This window comes from Trachurus trachurus, assembly GCF_905171665.1.
Source record: "Trachurus trachurus genome assembly, chromosome: 22".
Lineage (NCBI taxonomy): Eukaryota > Metazoa > Chordata > Actinopteri > Carangiformes > Carangidae > Trachurus > Trachurus trachurus.
The window spans coordinates 7,109,035-7,129,706 of NC_139907.1; the positions used below are offsets into that span (position 1 = coordinate 7,109,035).

General features: G+C 41.3%; 1 protein-coding gene across 1 annotated transcript; it reads left to right on the forward strand.

Moving 5' to 3' along the window:
* The first annotated feature begins 687 nt into the window (after positions 1-687).
* On the forward strand, positions 688-19,949 carry manba (mannosidase, beta A, lysosomal). Its single transcript, XM_083997939.1, has 17 exons — positions 688-982; positions 1,652-1,746; positions 1,845-1,950; positions 2,027-2,200; positions 3,141-3,264; positions 3,798-3,967; positions 6,215-6,325; positions 7,441-7,592; positions 7,832-7,949; positions 8,507-8,593; positions 9,239-9,406; positions 9,500-9,718; positions 14,695-14,859; positions 15,221-15,365; positions 15,502-15,644; positions 17,116-17,376; positions 19,137-19,949. Exons 1-17 carry the CDS (start codon positions 785-787, stop codon positions 19,365-19,367), a joined length of 2,667 nt encoding a protein of 888 aa, XP_083854065.1. The 5' UTR covers positions 688-784; the 3' UTR covers positions 19,368-19,949.
* Positions 19,950-20,672: the final 723 nt, after the last annotated feature.

Here is a 20,672-nt window from a genome sequence, read left to right on the forward strand (position 1 = left end):
TTTTGTTCATTACAGTCAACATCTAGATATTTGAGCTGATGCAAATGTGAAGTTTTATATCAGTTTTCGACTGGATTGGGTTCCTCCATAGGGAAATTTCTTGTGTCAAACTATGGGAAACAAACGATCACTTGGTTAGTTGGAAGAGCTGACAAATGAGTAACTTGCTTTTTGGACTTTTCATTATTGACTGGTTTGGATATTTTCACTTGCCTACTGTACTGTTAGAATATAATAATAAAATAGAATAAATTTAATTTGTCATGTGAAAAGATGTTCTACATAACATTTATCTTGGTAATGAATTGAAAATTAACTGTCAAAACATCAGCCTTTTATATCGAGTGATTTATACAAACTTATACATTTGTGTATTTGAAATGGTATGTATATAATATTTTAGCTATAATCTGACATCTTTTTAACTAAATAAATTAGTATTTCCTTCTCTGTCCATACCACAGATAAATGTAAACACACTTAACATATAAAAGTAGATGTATTTTTTATTATAAAGACGTGAGGGCTCGTGTTTTTTTTCATAGACAGTAAGGTTTTTTTTTCTAATAAAAGAAAATGTGGACCCCATTCGCGCCGAAATTTCCCCTCGTGCCAGAACTCTGATCACGTGACTCCCACGGGGTGCGTGCGTTCGTCACATGACAAACACGGAAGTGCCCGTTCAGTCAGCGAACACGACCCAAAACAAAACTGTTCATTTGTCTTTGACTTTTTGAGGAGTATATTTTGTCCACTTAACCATGTCCACATCAAACCACAGACTATGACGCTGCGTGGACACAGTTTTATCCGCTCTCTTGTTGTTTTATTTTGCTTGTTTCCCGGAGTTTTTTCCGGGTTTTCTTCAGTAACCGAGTTAAACGGTAAATGGAGTCTGACAAACTCCAACGGGTCCGTGTCTGTTGCTGCTCAGGTGCCCGGATGTGTCCACTCAGCTCTGCAGCAGCAGGGACTCATCCAGGTAGGACCAATCATTATAATAAATGTGTGAAAATGACCAAAAAATGACAATTTTAATACAACAGACAACTAGTTTGTGCACAAACTTTACTCTGTTGGTCTTATTCGTGCTGTAACTTTATTAAGTTAAGTTTAAGTTTGATATGTTTTAAATAGCATGAGTTGACAATTTCTTTGTTTTGTTTATTGTCTTGCTTTTTAAAAGTAACAAGTTTGAAAGTCACTTTACACTTTTAAAACTCATAAAATAGATTGAAGTCAGAATAAAATAAAATTCAAAAAACAGTATAAAACACAAACTTATACATTCAAAGCTAATTTAAAGAGGTGAGTTTTGAGCATGGTTGTTATTGTTTCTTTGGCTCAATAAAACATAACATTATAAACAATAGTTTATTATAAACAAACTATATCTAATTGATATCAATCTGATCAGGTCAAGTGTTATCTAACAAGTGAATTGAAGCTAAAGTCAAAACATCCACATACATTGATGCCTATTTATGGAAAGAAACTTAACCTTCAACCACAATATATATAATTTATAGTTAATTTCTCTTAAAAATGTTACCACAAGTTATTAGCAGCAGGTGTTGGCAAAAAGAAAAAAAACCTCACACCAAAATTCAATAGAAATTTCAAAATTGATTCTTTTTCACTTTTCTCTCAGGATCCATATTTCAGGTTCAATGATTTGTCGTATCGGTGGATTGCTTTAGACAACTGGACATACACAACGTCCTTTAATGTTCCTGTTCAAGTCCGGTGGGTTTGATTTATTTATATCATTTATAAAAAAAAAACTAAACATTTTCTATCTCCTGAATGATCCTCACTCACCTGTTTTTCCTCTGCATCAAAAGGACCAAACAGAAAGTGCGTCTTACCTTTGACGGCGTGGACACTGTCGCATCCATCCAGCTCAATGGAGTCGCCGTGGGCAACACGGACAACATGTTTCGTAGATATGTATGTTGGACAACACACACACAATGAGCACATGTGGTTTGTTTTCCTTTACATAACACATGTTTCTGGTGTGTAGGATTTCTCCGTCAGAGAGCTGCTGAAGGACGGAGACAACGTGCTGACGGTTCGTTTCCTGTCGCCGGTTCTTTACGCGTTGGAGCGAAGGGCGGCTCACTCTGCCTACAGAGTTCCTCCTGAGTGTCCTCCAGATGTTCAGAAGGGGGAGTGCCACGTCAATTTCATCAGAAAAGTGAGTTTTCCCTCTGACTGTAAAGTATTCAGGGATGCTGCAGTTTAATGTGACTATAGTCTGAGCTTTTCAAACCTAATAAGGCAGAAAAAGGAATTTTAAATCAGGATTATCTTGGTCCAGTTAGAAAAGTACTGATATTAGGATCCAGACAGATACACTCTGGGTCACTACGGAGGCTCATGGGATTTCTTGATTTTCAAACTCATCAAATACACAATCCAACAACTCCAAAACACTCTGGTGAACAAGTTGTGACCTGCACATTCACCACGCTATGAGATAATAACAGAACGTTACCAGACAGAGTTGTTTTAGAGGGAAATGCAGAGACTGCTGGCTGAAAAACTGCCCCCGACGGGAACGCACATCAGTGGTTTTGCATGAATTTACCTCTAAAACAACTCTGTCTGGTAACGTTGTGTTATTATCTCATAGCGTGGTGAATTTGCAGGTCACAACTTGTCCACCAGAGCGTTTTGGAGTTGTTGGATTGTGTATTTGATGAGTTTGATGAGGGAAACCAAGAAATCCCATGAGCCTCCGTAGCGTAGCTCTGAGCAGCTCACGGCTCTGCTCCGCCGCTCTAAAAATAGCTTGCACTGACAATTGAAGGTAACGAACCTACTGCTAAGAATATAGGGATTATGGCAATGGGCCAATTTGCCAAAATGTTGAACTATCCCTTTAATAGTTTATTCATTTTACAGCATGAATTTGTTCTAGTGTTTTCAGTGATGCCACTTGTACCGGACTGTGACCTTCATCTCATCAGAGCCAGCTTGTATTTCCTTATTCTCATGATTTAAATAAATGAATAAAACATGTAAAACCACCTCACACACACACACACACACACACACCCTGCCGACAGCTGCTAAATTAGGACAGTCTCTCTACCTCTGTACAATCTAACTCTTCACTCACTGTTTCGTTTCAGGAGCAGAGCTCCTTCAGTTGGGACTGGGGGCCTTCGTTCCCCACCGTGGGACTGTGGAAAGGAGTTCGACTGGAGGCGTTTGACGTCCTGCAGCTCATCCAGGTTGCATCTGTTCCTCTCTACAGTACGTCATCACACTGCACCAGCACCAGCTAAAAGTAAAAGAGATTAAAAAAAGAAGAAACACCACTGAGAACAACAGGGAGTCTTTGATGCATATGTTGAATTTTAAAAGCAGAAAGTGTTTCTCATGAGATAGGAAGTGATAAAACCTGTTAAATCATTCATCTGTTACACTGGAGCAGCTGTGCAGGATACAGCAAGTGTTCAGAGGTGTCACAAAAAAGTTATGTGAAAGTTCAACTTCTCCAACCGCTTCCTGCGTTCAACATGCAGGTGAAAACAAACACAGGAAATATATTAAAAATACATTTCTGGCTGTGGTTTTCTCTTACTGTAATCTGAGGATGATACTTTGCATTTATCAATCTCCTCCCACTTACACACCTGAAAAATTAATATGAGTAAAACTGCATTTGCATCTTTCAGTTTGTTTTCTAGTTCTGGTTCTAGTGAATTTTCCATGTGTGGAGTAATGAAATGACTTTTCTGCTTCTGTTTTCTTAATCATTTTTTTAACTGTGTGTGTGTGTTTAGACTCGAGCCTCTCTCAGTGGACGGTCCAGGTCGAGCTTCTCGTCGATGCGGCTCAGACGACGGACGGTCGGATCACTCTGTCGGTACCTGAGCTGCACTCGGAGCAAATCGTCCAGACTCGGTTTCTCTCTGGAACGACCAAGAACACCTTCATCCTGCACATAAACACGGTACAAGGAGACTTTTTTACCTGTGTTATTAAGAGATAGTGCACAGGTTTATTGTTTATTATCGTTAAATGGATCTCCATTAGTTGTCACAATGTTTCATTCTGTGTGTAATGGATCTATATACAGGGATGCAAACAGCGCGCCGAAAAGCGAAACTCGCTTTTTTCATGACCAATTAGGTGACTTGTGTGAATCGTTCAGATCCGAAGAGTTTTTGTTTTTGGGAGGGGGGGGTCTCAGCGTCTCAGCTGGGGTCAGTAAAATGTTTTTCTAACAGGCTGACAGTGACAATCACGTGAAACTGAGGCGAACTCATTCATGGTTGTCTCTGGTTATAGCACATTATATAGGCCTATATGTCCATTACACACTTTTAGGCCTTAAAATGTCTTAAATTTGTTGAATTATTGTGTTCAAGACTTAAATAAGACAGCTCTTAAATTTTCGTATGCCCACCATGGGCGAGCATTTCGCTCGCATTTGCCCCTAAAAAAAAAAAAACATGTGTGAACCAGGAAAATCACAAAAAAGAAAGAGCACAACCTGCGATTGGTCAAAAACTACAAATCCCACAATCCTCTGGCCTCAACAATAACAGTAGTTAGTGTAAGTAAGGGAGAGTGGAGCTGTCGGTGAAAAGAGGAAACAACGCCACGTCTGGTCCTGTTCTATGTTGTTGGTTCACACCGTCACCGTTTATTCGTTACGTCCGCGGTGTAAAAGGCCGTGACGCAAAGACGCGATTAGGCGCGAGACGCGGTAGACGCGACTTTTTTTTTTTGCGACGCAATACACCCGATTCTTTTATGGCGACGGGACCCTCGCGTCTTCGTCTATTTCATCGTGTTTGGTGGGAAGACCCAAAGGGGCTTCCCACTCAAACACGAGGAACGCTTTTTTTTCGCGCGAGCTTTTACGCGCAACCAAACGCGAGATACGCGAGATAAGCGAATTAGCGCTCGTTTTCACTCGTTTCAAAAAAAATTCACGAGCCCGCCTATTTTCACTACAACAATTTTTTTTTTTTTTTTTTTCAAAGGAGGTTAAATCGAAAGCAACTGGACTTAGTTATTTACTTATTATAACTAAGTCCAGTTGCTTTCGATTTAACCTCCTTTGAAATACTATGACCTGGACAAATGAGAATATGCACAGGCCTACAACAACATTTCTGCTCTCACCAACCATGGTAACGACGCACAGTATACTGTTATGAGACACATTATGCATCCCAACTGTCTTTTTTTTAGAGGATTTTTTTTTTTTTTTTTTACCAAGAATGCGCCCAAAAAAAATCATGATCCAGGGGCCAAAATTCGAAACAAATATATATATTTTTTAATCATAATTCTCATTATTCTCCTGATGTCGGTTTAATGTAAACAGATTGCGCTGATATGCGTCATGTGACAGCGGGGCAGAGCTGCAGCTGCTGTGCTGTGATGGACCTGATCAGACTGGTGGTGGTCCACAGTCAATCAGTCCCAGAGCCTTCCTATTCACCTCCAATGTAGACGCGACGTGCGCGCTCGTTACCCAAAGCGGCGCGTATCCGCGTGCATTCGGTGCGACGGCGCCGCCGTTTTCCCCCCCGTGCATGTCCGTTGCTGTGTCAGGCAGGTGTCTCCCACGGAGCTCTGCCCCGTTTCAGAGGTGAAGGAGAGACGTCGCCTCCGCGATGTAGAATGTGTTCAATTAAAGTGAAACTAACACATTATATCGGCCTATATGTCCATTACACACTGAATGGGATGTTAAATCCCATGTCTTTATTTCTTCAGTTTATTTTAATAGTAATAATTATGACTAACATTCAGTGAAGACCTAAAAATCAGTATCTCCAAAATTGAAATATTGCAATGTTTTTTATTTTTTTAAAGCATTTTTAATATAGAAATGTTGGCCTTCTGAAAACTGTCCATCTATATGCACTCAATACTTGGTTGGGGTTGAACTACTGGAAATAGACTTTTCTGTGATATTGTTAATGGTGAGCCCCCCCCCCCCCCACGACAATTCCTCTCTTTTTTGGTCCTGACCCGTTTGCATCCCTGTATATAATGTATTAGTTTCCCTTTTTAAATTGAATTACTGACATAAATGAACTTTTCCATGATATTCTAAATCTAATTTATTCAGATGCATCTGTACAATCATAAGTCCAACAACAGATATAGATTAATAGTATAATATCAGGTGAATGTCTCATAGATGTTTTATTATGAATCCTTATTTTGTTTCCTTCAGAGCAGCCAGGTGAAGCTGTGGTGGCCCCGCGGCCACGGAGACCAACCGTCCTACCAGCTGACGCTCAGAGGTTTCCAGGATGGGGTTTCACTCCTCAATACGGAGTCAAAGGTCAGAGTTCACAGCCCGTCACCTGCCTCTAGTTTTTATTTTTTGTATGACTCCTCCTCCTCCTGCTGCTGGATATTTTGGTCTCGTCGTGCTGCAGAATGCAAACTGGATATCTAAACTACCTTAAACTTTTGCACAGTAGAAAAAAAAAAACAGTGACCCAGATTCACACAGGATGTCGGGTTTGTTGGTGACGGACGGTTAAAGTTTGTTTCTGTTTAGGGGGCGACATAATGATGAGGTATTATTGTTGACTGAGGAGTTTCACTGGAACTTTAAGATCTGTACATTTCCTGTAGATTTATATTCCCTTTTTTATATTAGCTTTACAGTTTTATTATTTTACTTACTCACTGTTTTATTATTACTTGTTTATTGTCTTATTATTGTGATCTCATCATTATCATTCTATGTTTTAGCATGTTTTATTTGATTTAGTTATGTATGTTTTTATTTCTCCTACTCCTTTTATTTATTTTATCCTGCTTTTGTCCCACCTTTATGGTTTTACCCTCCTAGCTCTATTTATTCTCTTTTACACCTCATGTTGAAAGACCTCCAGTGTTTGGGGGTGTCTTTATTATAGAAAGCACTTTGTGTTACATTTTAACTGTATGAAAAGTGCTATAGAAATTAAGTTGGATTGATTAAGTGATTGCTATTGAGGAGCAGGGACAGACAGAGGGAAAATAATCAAGAATTTATTTAATTTCATATTTAAAAAAAGAAAAAGGACTTGTCAAAAGATTTTATACATGAACTACTGGTCCATCAACAAATATTTTAGATCTAAAATTCGATTTACAAAAACAGCAATGAAACCTCATTGTGTCAAGTTTAAGGCAGAAATATGTTAAAATGAGAAGCTAAATGACCAAGACAATTGATTAGCTGATAGGAAAAGGAAAGGCAGCTACAAAAAGGAAAAGGAAATGGAAGAGGAAATCCAGATATGTCTTCACAGGTTAAAAATCGCAGCTCTTTCTATTTTACAATCCTCCTCTTAAAACCTGAGATTAAAGAAACGCTTCAGTTCTTCTTTTCCTGTGACGTCTCTCTGGTCCTCCATACGTAGCTTTGAATCTCTGATGGGAGTCTCTCCTCCTCTCCTGCAGGTGTACTTTCGCACCGTGGCGCTGGTCCAGGAGCCAGTTGTCGGGTCTCCGGGCCTGAGCTTTTATTTCCGCATCAATGGGAAACCAGTTTTCCTCAAAGGCTCGAACTGGATCCCGGCCCACTCCTTCCAGGACCAGATCTCTCCCGCTGTGTGAGTGTAGCAGCGTCTGAAAAGCTGCTTTTTTCTTCTTCTTTTTTACAGTCTGCAGTTTGAGTCCTGCCTCATGAGAGGAATATTAATCACTATTTATTATAATATTCTTAAATATCCTGCTCTTCTCTTTGGTGCAAGTTTTCTTCTGACTTCACTTGTTTAAACCAAAGAGAAAGATTCAGGTTTGAAGACATGAATCCTGAAGCTGATGTTGTTGTTTTGTTTTTTTGATATAGTTTAAGGAACTTGTTGCAGTCGGCAGTGGACGCGAACATGAATGCGCTCAGAGTCTGGGGAGGAGGCGTGTACGAGCAGGAGCTTTTCTACAGTATCTGTGATGAACTGGGAATCATGGTAACTAACTACTGTACACTCACAGACGTTAAACTTCCTCTTATCACGTTAACATTTCCAGTGAATGAATACGAACAACAGAGTGTTTCCTGTCTCGCTGCCCGGCTCCAGTAGAGCTGGACAGAGGTCAGAGGTCAGACGTCCTCGGCCCGGCCAACAGAAACACTGCTGCACTGTGCTACGGAAATGTAGAAGCTTGTTTTTCACCATTTTCACTGAGATAATCTAATCTCACAACCAGACGATGGACTGTAATGTTTCTTTTGTACAGAAACTTAACGTGACACTGGGTTTTTGTCTTTTAGATTTAATTGATCCGATTATTTTGTGTAACACGTAATATTACTGACTGAACATAATGATATAACACTGACACATTTACCCCTGAATATGCAGGAAGATTATTCGTGGATGTCACTGCTCTGTAACATCGTGTATCAAAATATCAGGTTACTTAGTCTGATGTTAGAAAAGTGCAGCAGATATTAAACAGAGTGACATTGATAAAAGATATTTAGTTTCCTGAGTGTCACTGTCAGTCACTGTCATGTGTTTAGATTTGGCAGGACTTCATGTTCGCCTGTGCCATGTATCCCACCGAGGACGACTTCATACAGACGGTCAGAGAGGAGGTCGCTCAGCAGGTGAGACATTTTCAACTCCATTTATTCATGTCATTTTTACAAGAATTGCACCATTAAATGGCAAATAAACCAAAACATTTATTCAGATATATATTTTTTAGCTTCTTTAAAAGGTCCAATGTGTAATAATTGTGCAAGGTTTATTGGCAAAATCTGAATATACTACCCATGAATATATTTGAATAAGTGTATAATTGCTATAAAATAAAATTAGTTTGGTTTCATAGCCTTATAGTTCTTCTTTTATATATATACATATAAGGCTCTTGCTTTAGAGAGCGTTGCCATCTTGTGCCGTCATGTTTCTACGGCCGCCCAATCGGAAAATCCAGCCAACCAGAGAGCACGTTTCGAAGGCAGAAGTAAAGAAGAAGGAGTAGGAAACGGCAGACATATCGTAAAATGGTTTAGATCTTCACCTCATCGCTCCATGCTCCTGCAAACTAGAATCTGAACGCTGGATATCACGGTTTTCCCCCCATTTTACACACTGGACCTTTAAAACGAGAGCTGTGCTTTATTATATATTATGTATGTGTGTGCGTGTGTTAGTAGAGATAACAGTTTGTTGTATCTTAAATGTGACCCGGTGACCTGTGTGATCAGATGAAATGTTTTAGTCTTTGTCGTATTTGTCCCCGTCAGGTTCTGCGGCTCAAGTCTCACCCCTCTATAATAATTTGGAGCGGGAACAATGAGAACGAAGCTGCTCTGGCGACCAACTGGTTCAGCATCCCGGCGTCGCAGAGGCCTCTGTACGTTAAAGACTACGTGACGCTGTACGTGGACAACATCAGGACGATTGTGCAGGAAGTGAGTGAGCGGCCATTTAATAAAAACATCGTCAGGTTTTGTGTTTAAAACGTTCCAGTTGACTGATCAGTAGAAGTGCGACGTCTCCTTCAGGAGGACCAGAGTCGCCCGTTCCTCGTCTCCAGTCCGACCAACGGAGCCGAGTCCGAGCGAGAGGGCTGGGTGGCATCGAACCCGTACGACCCTCACTACGGCGACACGCATTTCTACAGCTACGTCCTCGACTGCTGGGACTGGAGGACGTTCCCTCGGACACGTTTCGCCTCCGAATACGGCTTCCAGTCCTGGCCTTCCCTCTCCACCCTGCGGCCGGTGAATGAACAGAGCTTTTAAATGTTTGATGGAGAATTTCAGACATTTTGTGCTACTTTTACGGGTGTTTTTTTTTTTTTTCTTTTTAAACTAAAGGGCAAAAGGCCAAAAGGTTGAGCCATGATGAGCACATTTCTTTAACTGAACTTAAAGGGATAGTTCAACATTTTGACAAATTGGCCCATTGCCATAACCCCTATAGTCATAGCAGTAGGTTTGTTACCTTTAACTCTTTGACTGCCAGCCATTCTCACAGCAGCTTCCTCCAGCTTGCCAGGCATTTTCCAGCTTTTTGACTGATTTTCGTAGACCCACCATATATTATGTACTGTTACTACATACACATTCAACCCATCAAAGGAAAGATGAGGGTCTCTAGTTTCCAGCAAAAAAACCTGTTTGTTTCTATCTTGTTCCAGTCTTGTGAAATTGGCGATTGAATATAGGTTAGTTTAGCCCAAAATGCCATTTTGGCACCAAAATCTTGAGAAAAATAGTTTTTTGTGTTGGCCGTCATTTTCAGGTGAACCAGTACAATTGGCTCCATTATATTTTGCTTTAGTGACGCCTCAGCATCTGTACAGTTGTTCTCTTGTAAACAACAACTAAATCAACACTGACAAATGACTTTTGATGAAGAGATAAAACATTTAGCTACTGACACACTACTGCAGCCTTTTTTCTTTCGTTTCTTTGAGTTACAACTTTTTCTTTCCTTTTTTTTAGTGTGTGTGCGTGCGTGACGTGTGCATGTGCATGTACGTGTGCGTGTGTCTGTGCGTGCGCGTGCATGTGTGTCTGTGTGTGTGTGTGCGTGTGTTCGGATCAGTTCGACAGGTTTTTGTAGCCTAAACACGGCGCTTTAGATCAGATCCAGCTTCCTCTGGTCAGCAGGCAGCGGTCTCACTCACTCTCTCTGTCTCACACACACATCTACACACACACAGCCTACACACACACAGCTTACAGCTCTGGCTGACGTGCCCCCTGAACAGCCACAGACAGTCTCTGTACGCTCACAACAGACACTCCCACCATCTTTAGCTCTCCTCGTCACGTTCGCCGGCGCCGTCCGCTCCTCATCCACACTAGATCGCGGGATTTTCAAGCTGCTATCTGAGTGATTTCTCGCAAAATCTGGCGACTTTCCAAACGCTCTTGACGACTAACAACGAGCGATCGACGGGGTTGTTGTTACTAACGTTTGTGCTTTGTATCACGGAGCTGCACAGAGCTTCGACGAGCTGCCGAGCCGCCATGAGCCCCGCCGCCGCCCCCGAAGCTCTCACCGGCGGCCAGAGTGTCACGGAGCGGCGCCGCTGCAGTCAGACACCCGCCCGCTCCGTGAGGGGGGAAAAACACGCTATATTTTTTATATCTCTCAATCCAAATGTGTTTTTCTGCACTTTATTTTGATGATACAAGTCTGATCTTCACAGAGGAGTAGGGCAAGACATTCAACATGGCGTTGCCATTAAAAAAACGCTAAGACGAGTTATCTCGTCTTTGGCAGTGAAAGAGTTAATTGTTGGTGCAAGCTATTTTTAGAACGGCGGAGCAGAGCCGCGAGCTGCTCAGAGCTACATTACACACGCTACACAATCCAACAACTCCAAAACGCTCTGGTGGACAAGTTGTGACCTGCACATTCACCACGCTATGAGATAATAACACAACGTTACCAGACAGAGTTGTTTTAGAGCTAAATTCAGAGACTGTTTGCCGAAAAACTGCTCCCGACGGGAACGCGCATCAGCGGTTTTGCATGAATTTCCCTCTAAAACAACTCTGTCTGGTAACGTTCTGTTATTATCTCGTAGTCAGGGATGCAAACAGCGCGCCGAAAAGCGAAACTCGCTTTTTTCATGACCAATTAGGTGACTTGTGTGAATCGTTCAGATCCGAAGAGTTTTTGTTTTTGAGTTGGGGGGGGGGGGGTCTCAGCGTCTCAGCTGGGGTCAGTAAAATGTTTTTCTAACAGGCTGACAGTGACAATCACGTGAAACTGAGGCGAACTCATTCATGGTCTCTGATTATACTGGTAACAGCCTTCCTATTCACCTCCAATGTAGACGCGACGTGCACGCTCGTTACCCAAAGCGGCGCGTATCCGCGTGCAGTCGGTGCGACGGCGCCGCCGTTTTTCCCCCGTGCATGTCCGTTGCTGTGTCAGGCAGGTGTCTCCCACGGAGCTCTGCCCCGTTTCAGAGGTGAAGGAGAGACGTCGCCTCCGCGATGTAGGATGTGTTCAATTAAAGTGAAACTAACACATTATATATAGACCTATATGTCCATTACACACTGAATGAAATATCCCATGTCTTTTATTTATTCAGTTTATTTTAATAGTAATAATTATGACTAACATTCAGTGAAGACCTAAAATTCAGTATCTCCAGTATCTTAGTCTTAAAAAGTCTAAAATTTGAAAATCTAAATTTTAGGCCTTAAAATGTCTTAAATTTGTTGAATTATTGTTCAAGTCTTAAATAATTTTAGACAGGTCTTAAATTTCTTATGCCCACCACGGGTGAGCATTTCACTCGCATTTGCCGCGATTGGTCAAAAACTACAAATCCCACAATTCTCTGGCCTCAACAATAACAGTAGTTAGTGTAAGTAAGGGAGAGTGGAGCTGTAGGTGAAAAGAGGAAACAACGCCACGTCTGGTCCTGTTCTATGTTGTTCGTTCACACCGTCACCGTTTATTCGTTACGTCCGCGGTGTAAAAGGCCGTGACGCAAAGACGCGATTAGGCGCGAGACGCGGTATACGCGACTTTTTTTTTTGCGACGCAATACACCCGATTCTTTTATGGCGACGGGACCCTCGCGTCTTCGTCCTTTTCATCGTGTTTGGCGGGAAGACCCACAAGGGGCTTCCCGCCAAACACGAGGAACGATTTTTTTTCGCGCAAGCTTTTACGCGCAACCAAACGCGAGATACGCGATTTATCGCTCCTTCTGACTCGTGTCAAAAAAAATTCACGAGCCCGCCAACAACTTTTTTTTTTTTTTTTTTTTTTCTTCAAAGGAGGTTCAACTGGACTTAGTTATTTGTCTAGGAAGACGTTTCATCTCTCATCCAAGAGGCTTCATCAGTTCATGTAGCATCTGACCAGGCTGGGACTGGTCCAACTATCTGGTGTGGAGACTCAGTATAAGTCCAGTTGCTTTCGATTTAACCTCCTTTGAAATACTATGACCTGGACAAATGAGAATATGCACCGGCCTACAACAACATTTCTGCTCTCACCAACCATGGTCGAGGTCACAACGCTGCGCTGTAGCTGCTCTGGGTTAACCCGATAACGTGACGCACAGTATACTACTGTTATGAGACACATTATGCATCCCAACTGTCTTTTTTTTAGAGGATTTTTTTTTTTTTTTACCAAGAATGCGCCCAAAAAAATCATGATCCAGGGGCCAAAATTCGAAACAAATATATATATATTTTTTATCATAATTCTCATTATTCTCCTGATGTCGGTTTAATGTAAACAGATTGCGCTGATACGCGAGAGTAATGTGACAGCGGGGCAGTGCTGCAGCTGCTGTGCTGTGATGGACCTGATCAGACTGGTGGTCCAGGTCCACAGTGAATCAGTCCCAGATCCTCCAACGTCAGCAGATCCCCCGAAAGCCCCCGCAAATAATACATCGACAAGAAGTTAAGTGGCAAGTTGCACCTTTTCGTCGGCTTTATTATTTTTTTATAGCCTATATAACGTCACTGCAACATGCGGCTCTCAGTGCTTGTCGGTGTTGTCTATAAATTGTGAAATAACTTTTCCTCGATAGAAATATGAGACGTGTTCGACAGGTTTCATTCATCCATGTTTTGGCAGACGACACAAATAACCAATGATAATGAGATTTCCACCGCGCCGAACCAATCATGTGGCTGGAATAGAGCCAGTCAACAGTAACATGTGCATTTGTTTGGGTTGCTGCAGATGTGCACATCAGCTGACACCGCCGGTAAGAGAGAGAGAGAGAATGAGTGTTGTCTCGAAAAAAAACAGTAAAGGAGAACTTGGACAAGTGACTGAAAAGACGCGTGGTGCGTAATGGAGACACCAGGCTGGAGCGGACCGTGGTCACGGTGCGGCCGCTCTGCTGCTCACCTCAGTGTGTGCGACAACTCATTCATGGTCTCTGATTATACTGGTAACAGCCTTCCTATTCACCTCCAATGTAGACGCGACGTGCGCGCTCGTTACCCAAAGCGGCGCGTATCCGCGTGCAGTCGGTGCGACGGCGCTGCCGTTTTCCCCCCCGTGCATGTCCGTTGCTGTGTCAGGCAGGTGTCTCCCACGGAGCTCTGCCCCGTTTCAGAGGTGAAGGAAAGACGTCGCCTCCGCGATGTAGGATGTGTTCAATTAAAGTGAAACTAACACATTTTATAGGCCTATATGTCCATTACACACTGAATGGGATGTTAAATCCCATGTCTTTATTTATTCAGTTTATTTTAATAGTAATAATTATGACTAACATTCAGTGAAGACCTAAAATTCAGTATCTCCAAAATTGAAATATTGCAATGGTTTTTATTTTTTTAAAGCATTTTTAATCTAGAAATGTTGGCCTTCTGAAAACTGTCCATCTATATGCACTCAATACTTGGTTGGGGTTGAACTACTGGAAATTGACTTTTCTGTGATATTGTTAATGGTGAGCCCGACGAAACGAAGGATATCCACAATTAGTCAGTGCAATTTTCACTTTATTGTGCTTAGCTTTCAGTCAATCTGACCTTCATCTGATGGACTTGCATACCAGATATTGATTTAAATCATAAGTGTCTATAACAGTTCTTCATAAAATACTTCAGTGCAGCAAAGGCACCCTGAGTTTTTAAAACAAATTAAACCATTATGTCTTATAATAAAGCAGAAAATGCCAAAAAGGCCAGAAGTAAAATAATACAGGTTCACAGTCACATCACAGTTGTTTTTTTTTATATTTCAGGTTTCTGTAGGAGAAGACTGGAGCTACAGTAGCGACTTTGCCTCCCATCGTCAGCACCACGAGGGCGGGAACCAGCAGATGTTACTTCAGGCTGCTCTGCACTTCAACCTGCCCAACTCCACCGACCCACTGAAGAGATTCACAGACACTCTCTACATCACTCAGGTAACTGGGTTATGCTTATTTCTTTGTTTTGGCAGCTCCCAACCGTCCTCTTTTTTTGTGATTGTGTTTGCCTCAACTTCCTCGCTAAATTGACGTACATTGTTAACTTGAAACAAATAGATAATGTAGTTCTACCAACTACATCTGGTTTTATGTACTTCCTTCTTCCCTGTCCACCTTCCTGGATCGTAACAACTCACAAACCTCCATTTGCATCATTAGTGGCTGAATATGTAAACAGTGTGAATCTAAAACAGCCTCAATTCGATGTTTCTAATGAAACTAGGTCATCAGTGTGTGAATGTGTCGGTGCTCTGGTTTGTTTACATGTTACTGATGACGGCCGGTGCGTCTGGGGCAGGTCATGCAGGCTCAGTGTGTGAAGTCTCAGACAGAGTTTTATCGACGCAGCCAGACTGAGATCATCGAGGGCAAAGGTCGCACCATGGGCGCCCTCTACTGGCAGCTCAACGACGTCTGGCAGGCGCCGTCCTGGTCGTCAATCGGTGAGTTAAACAACTCCTCAGCAACTTGCTTATGTTTTGAACTCAACTGCAAATGTGACCTTGCATTATATGTAATGTAATTATTAACAGGGATTCAATGTCAGTGTAATAATCCTTGTTTGTTTCTGTTTTGCAGAGTTTGGTGGGAAGTGGAAAATGCTGCATTATTTTGCACAGAGCTTCTTCGCGCCCGTTCTTCCTGTCGGGTTTGAGGACGAGGACACGCTGTTGATCTACGCCGTCTCAGACCTGAGTCAGGACCTGCAGCTCAGGGCCGTGGTACGATGTTTACATTAATTAATGCTGAAGCTGCTTCTGTTCGAATGAATCACAACAATAATGTTCTTTAATTAAAACTATACTCCACAAACACTGAAACATGGAGGAGAGTCCGTCCTGTACAAACAACTGGAGGTGTCTTTAGTTAGTTTCTCTGCAGACAATAAAAACATAACACAATTATAATCATTTTGTTATAATAACAGGATTATAACATTATAGTTTAGTTTAGTTTAATAAGTTTATTTGTATCAGGGACAATGTACAAAATAACATTAGTCTCGAAATGAGACGAGATGCCTTGTACCGGATTTAGCTTACTAGCTACTTTCCATCCGTAGTCCCTGGGCAGGTGAATAAGAACAATAGAAATATAAGAATTATCAATTTACATAGCATTCTAAACATCCACATATGCATATACACCCTCTCACACATCACAAACACTCAGGACATAGTCATGTTTCATATCAGTTAACAAAACATACAGTTATTAAAATACATATATATACATACATACATATTATATATACATATAATAACACTTTTTTTTTTTTTTTTTTGCATCATAATGGGTTTCTGTTTTACAGTTCATACATTATTTCTGTTCGTATCTCTTCCTGTTGTTTATTTCAACCTTTGTTTTTGGAGTTTCATTAAAGTAAATTTAAAAAGGAAGCAATTCTCAAAAACACTTCAGGATTTGACTGCTGTGGGCTTTTTAATACCAGGAAAATGCCATATTTCTTGGATTTAAGCCACTAGTAAATAAGGCAGGTCCCAGGTCTGTTTGCCTCTTTATTCATGAAGAGCAAGATATTGATAAAAAGTCAAATTAATGAAAATGATTGCTTTATACATGTAATTTTAAATAAGAGAACGTTTTTATTTGCATATAAAATCAATGAACTGCATCCTAAATTAACATTAAAGGGATAGTTCAACATTTTGGCAAATTGGCCTATTGCCATAATCCCTATAGTCTAGCAGTAGGTTCATTACCTTTAATTGTCGGTGTAAGCTATTTCTACGCTACGGAGGCTCATGGGATTTCTTGGTTTCCCTCATCAAACTCATCAAATAGACAATCCAACAACTCCAAAGCGCTCTGGTGGACAAGTTGTGACCTGCACATTCACCACACTATGAGATTATAACAGAACGTTACCAGACAGAGTTGTTTTAGAGGTAAATTCAGAGACTGCTTGCTGAAAAACTGTCCCTGAAGGCAACACGCATCAGCGGCTTTGCATGAATTTACCTCGAAATCCCATGAGCCTCCGTAGCGTAGCTCTGAGCAGCTTGCGGCTCTGCTCCACCGTAGCTTGCACCGACAATTAAAGGTAACGAACCGACTCCTAAAACTATGGGGATTATGGTAATAGGACAATTTGCTAAAAATGTTGAACTATCCCTTTAACAACAGTCACTTGTAACATCAAATGTCTGATGTTTGATGTTTAACATTCAGGTGACCGTCTTCTCCTGGGCTCGTCAGGATCCCGTGTGCTCGCTGCAGTCCGACCTGCTCCCGGTCCCTGGCGGCGGCGCTGTGGCTGTTCTCAAGCAGCCGGTCGCCGCCCTGCTGGCGGGATGCGGCCGCTGCACCCGGCTCACCTGCCTGCTCACCTTCCACCTGGAGGACAGCGGCGGACGCCAGCAGGGTCCCGCCAACCACCACTTCCTCTGCTCCCCCAAAGACGCTCAGGGACTCCAGAGACCAGAGATCAAAGTGAGTCGACTGAGTCTTAAAGGAGAATTCCGGTCATTTTTGACCTCTAAATCGTTGTCCTGATGGTCACCCAGTGTTGGGGTGAGGAAAAAACGCGACTAAAATTGATGCTGGAAAACCGGAGTTACACCATGGCTAGACGGCGCTAGCGACAACGCTAAAGTATGAGGGCAATTTTTTCAACCACAACAAACACTCAAAAAACAATCAAATATCTATGGAACATGACTCGAATCCTTAGAGACACCACTGAACTCATAAACTGTACAGTATAAACCGGTATAAACAGTGTAAACGTTGTGTTTTTGCATGTAATCACTCACCTCAGACAGCCTAACTCTGGAACATCCTGGGAAGGCATTACTATTCGATCGCAGAGCGCCTTCTCCCCGCCACAGAAACACTTTTTCCTTATTATTGTGATTTCTTTACAAAAATTAACGGTCAGAGATATTTTGGACATTACCACTGCACTGCTCCACTGTTTATTTTTGTAAAGAAATCATCACAACAAAGAAAAAGTGTTTGTTTCTGTGGGGGGGGAGAAGGCACTATGCGATCGGATAGTAATGTCTTCGTTCCAGAGTTCGGCTATCTGAGGTGAGTGACTACATGCAAAAACACAAAGTTTATACTGTTTATACTGTACAGTTTATGAGTTCAGTCGTGTGTCATAAGGATTCGAGTCATGTACCATAGATATTTGATTGTTTTTTGAGTTTTTGTTGTGGTTTAAAGAATTGCCCCTATACTTTAGCGTTGTCGCTGTCGCTAGTGCCGTCTAGCCATGGTGTAACTCCGGTTTTCCTGCACCAATTTTAGTCACGTTTTTTGCTCCCGCCAACACTGGGTGACCATCAGGTTAGGGGTCAAAAATGACCGGAATTCTCCTTTAATCACCGATAAATAATCAATAAACAGAAGGACAAGGCAGAAAATAACAAGTGGTGGAAGTGAAATTTCATGTGATTATAAACACAAAACAAAATGTCATCAATCTGAAAAGTCAGGTTTAAATTCTTAATTGCTCAAAGGTCAAAAGACAGTTATAAAAAATAACAACCATCTGTCATCACATAAATGAGTATAAAATGAACAAGAGGAAAGAATCACGAGTCTTAGAGTCGTAACAGGAAAAAGAGTCAAATGAACAGAGTTTATTTTAGCAGTTTCATGTTATCAGGGTGTTATCTTTGTGGTAGTAACAACACAAGAGTGTGAGTGTGTGTATGGGTTTCACTTCCTGAAATGAATCACAATGGGTACAGACCGATACACATCTATAATAATAACAATACATTTTATTCATAAAGTAGCTTTCATGGCATACAATGCAGCTCAAAGTGATTTATATCAAATCAAATAAAATAAAATGTTTGCAACAGATAAAAACATCTCAATTAGACACCGAAATAAAATGTGAAAGATAAGAATCAATAAAAGGAATAATAATGGTAACAATCAAAAATAGAATTAATTAAAGTAACAAAATCATGACAAATTTAATGAAATTTAATGAAAACACATCTGATACAGGATTTAAATCCTCTACATCAGACTCAATATAATGACAACATACAAAAGAAGAAATTGTTGCATAACATTGAAAAAAAGGGTATTTTCCACCTTCGTGTTTCCACATATCTGTCAGTCAGTTTATATTAACACCTCAGCCACTTTTATTAACTTGTGGCTGTTTGTTGTGAAGTGTTTGTGGTCAGTGTCAGATGTCGCTGTGTCTCCTCGTCCGTTGTCTGCAGGCCGAGGTGCAGCAGGACGAGTCCGGGATGAGTTTCTCCGTCGCGCTCCGCTCTGCAGCCGTGGCTCCGTTCGTTTGGCTCGACGTGGGAAACGTTCCCGGACGCTTCAGCTCCAACGGCTTCCTGATGCTTTCCAGAAACATGACGGTCGGTTTCACGCCGTGGCGTCCGACCAGCGCCGCAGAACTCTCCTCATCCCTCACCGTCACATCTCTATCTGACGTATACTGACCTGAGAACAGCCGTAAGTCCGTGTCGAGGCGTAAGAGATGCAACATTAGAGGCTTCGTCCTCTGGAGCTTTAACCTGCTGTGGTCAGACTGATGTTTTAGTCTGGAGATGCTGCAGTTTGACTCTGTGCCTTTTTTCTAAACTGTTTTGTGTTTTTTTTGCCAAATAAATGAGGATGAAGCGAATGAAACAAATGTATGAAATGAAGAAGGAAAAAGAATCAGGGAAACTCTGCTTTTAATTCACACACAATCATCAGACAGAGGAATAAAAAGTGCAAAGACCAAAACAGTTTTATTAATAAAAATGCACAGGATGAACCGGCCAATCAGTGAAATTACAACATTAGCAGTGACATGAATCAAAAACTGAGGTGGAATATAATCTGGACTGAGCCTGATCTGAGATATGAAAGTTTACTGTGCACTGAAAATAGTTTTTCTCTTTGTGTGTTTTGCATTTTTGCACATTATCCAGATAATCAACAGAGCAAAGACTCTGATACTTGACACCATGGATGTGTTTGTGTTACACATGTCCTTAGATCAGTTTGTAAATATTGTGCCTTTTTGATATGTGAGTATTTTTCTGCCAATCAGTTTTACATTGATTAAAAAAATAAAAATAAACTGCTATTTGCAGACACTGTAAATTATTGATTGGAAATGAATAAATCATATAACACATACAAACGCTGCAACTCATGATTGTTCTCGTCATGTTATGGCTGTATCTTATCTATAATGAAACAATAGAAAGTGGTGAAAACTGACATTATCATCATCATCATCAGTCTAAATTCAAAGATCGGTAATTAACAATAAATAAGCGATTAAACTTTAAATCATATAGACGCAGAGACACTTTGGTACTTTGGCCTGATCGATGTGCAGAACAGTGGAAACAGTGCATTTCTTTATCACATTACTAATAAATTGCTCTAGATATTGTATCACTGATAAACCATATTTGTAAATGTTGGTAAAGTGTTAATTAATGCTCAGGATATTCAAATTTATGATAAAGCAGATATCAGCTTCACGGCCGTTTCGGCTAATGCTGCGTTCAAGGCAGGCTTTTGAAACCGTAAGTTACAGCTTCAAGTCACAACTACGACTTGGTAGCGTTCCAGGTAACCCGTAGCTCGTGTTTTTACCATCCTGTTGTCTGTGAAAGTTCCCTATAACGGCCACTCGTAACTTCCGACCCGTGAACTCGTACCAGATCGAACTGGTATGACTTCACAGGAAGGAAAAACACAAAGTACGAGTTTCTTTGAACGCACCATGAGTTAGCAGCCCCCGC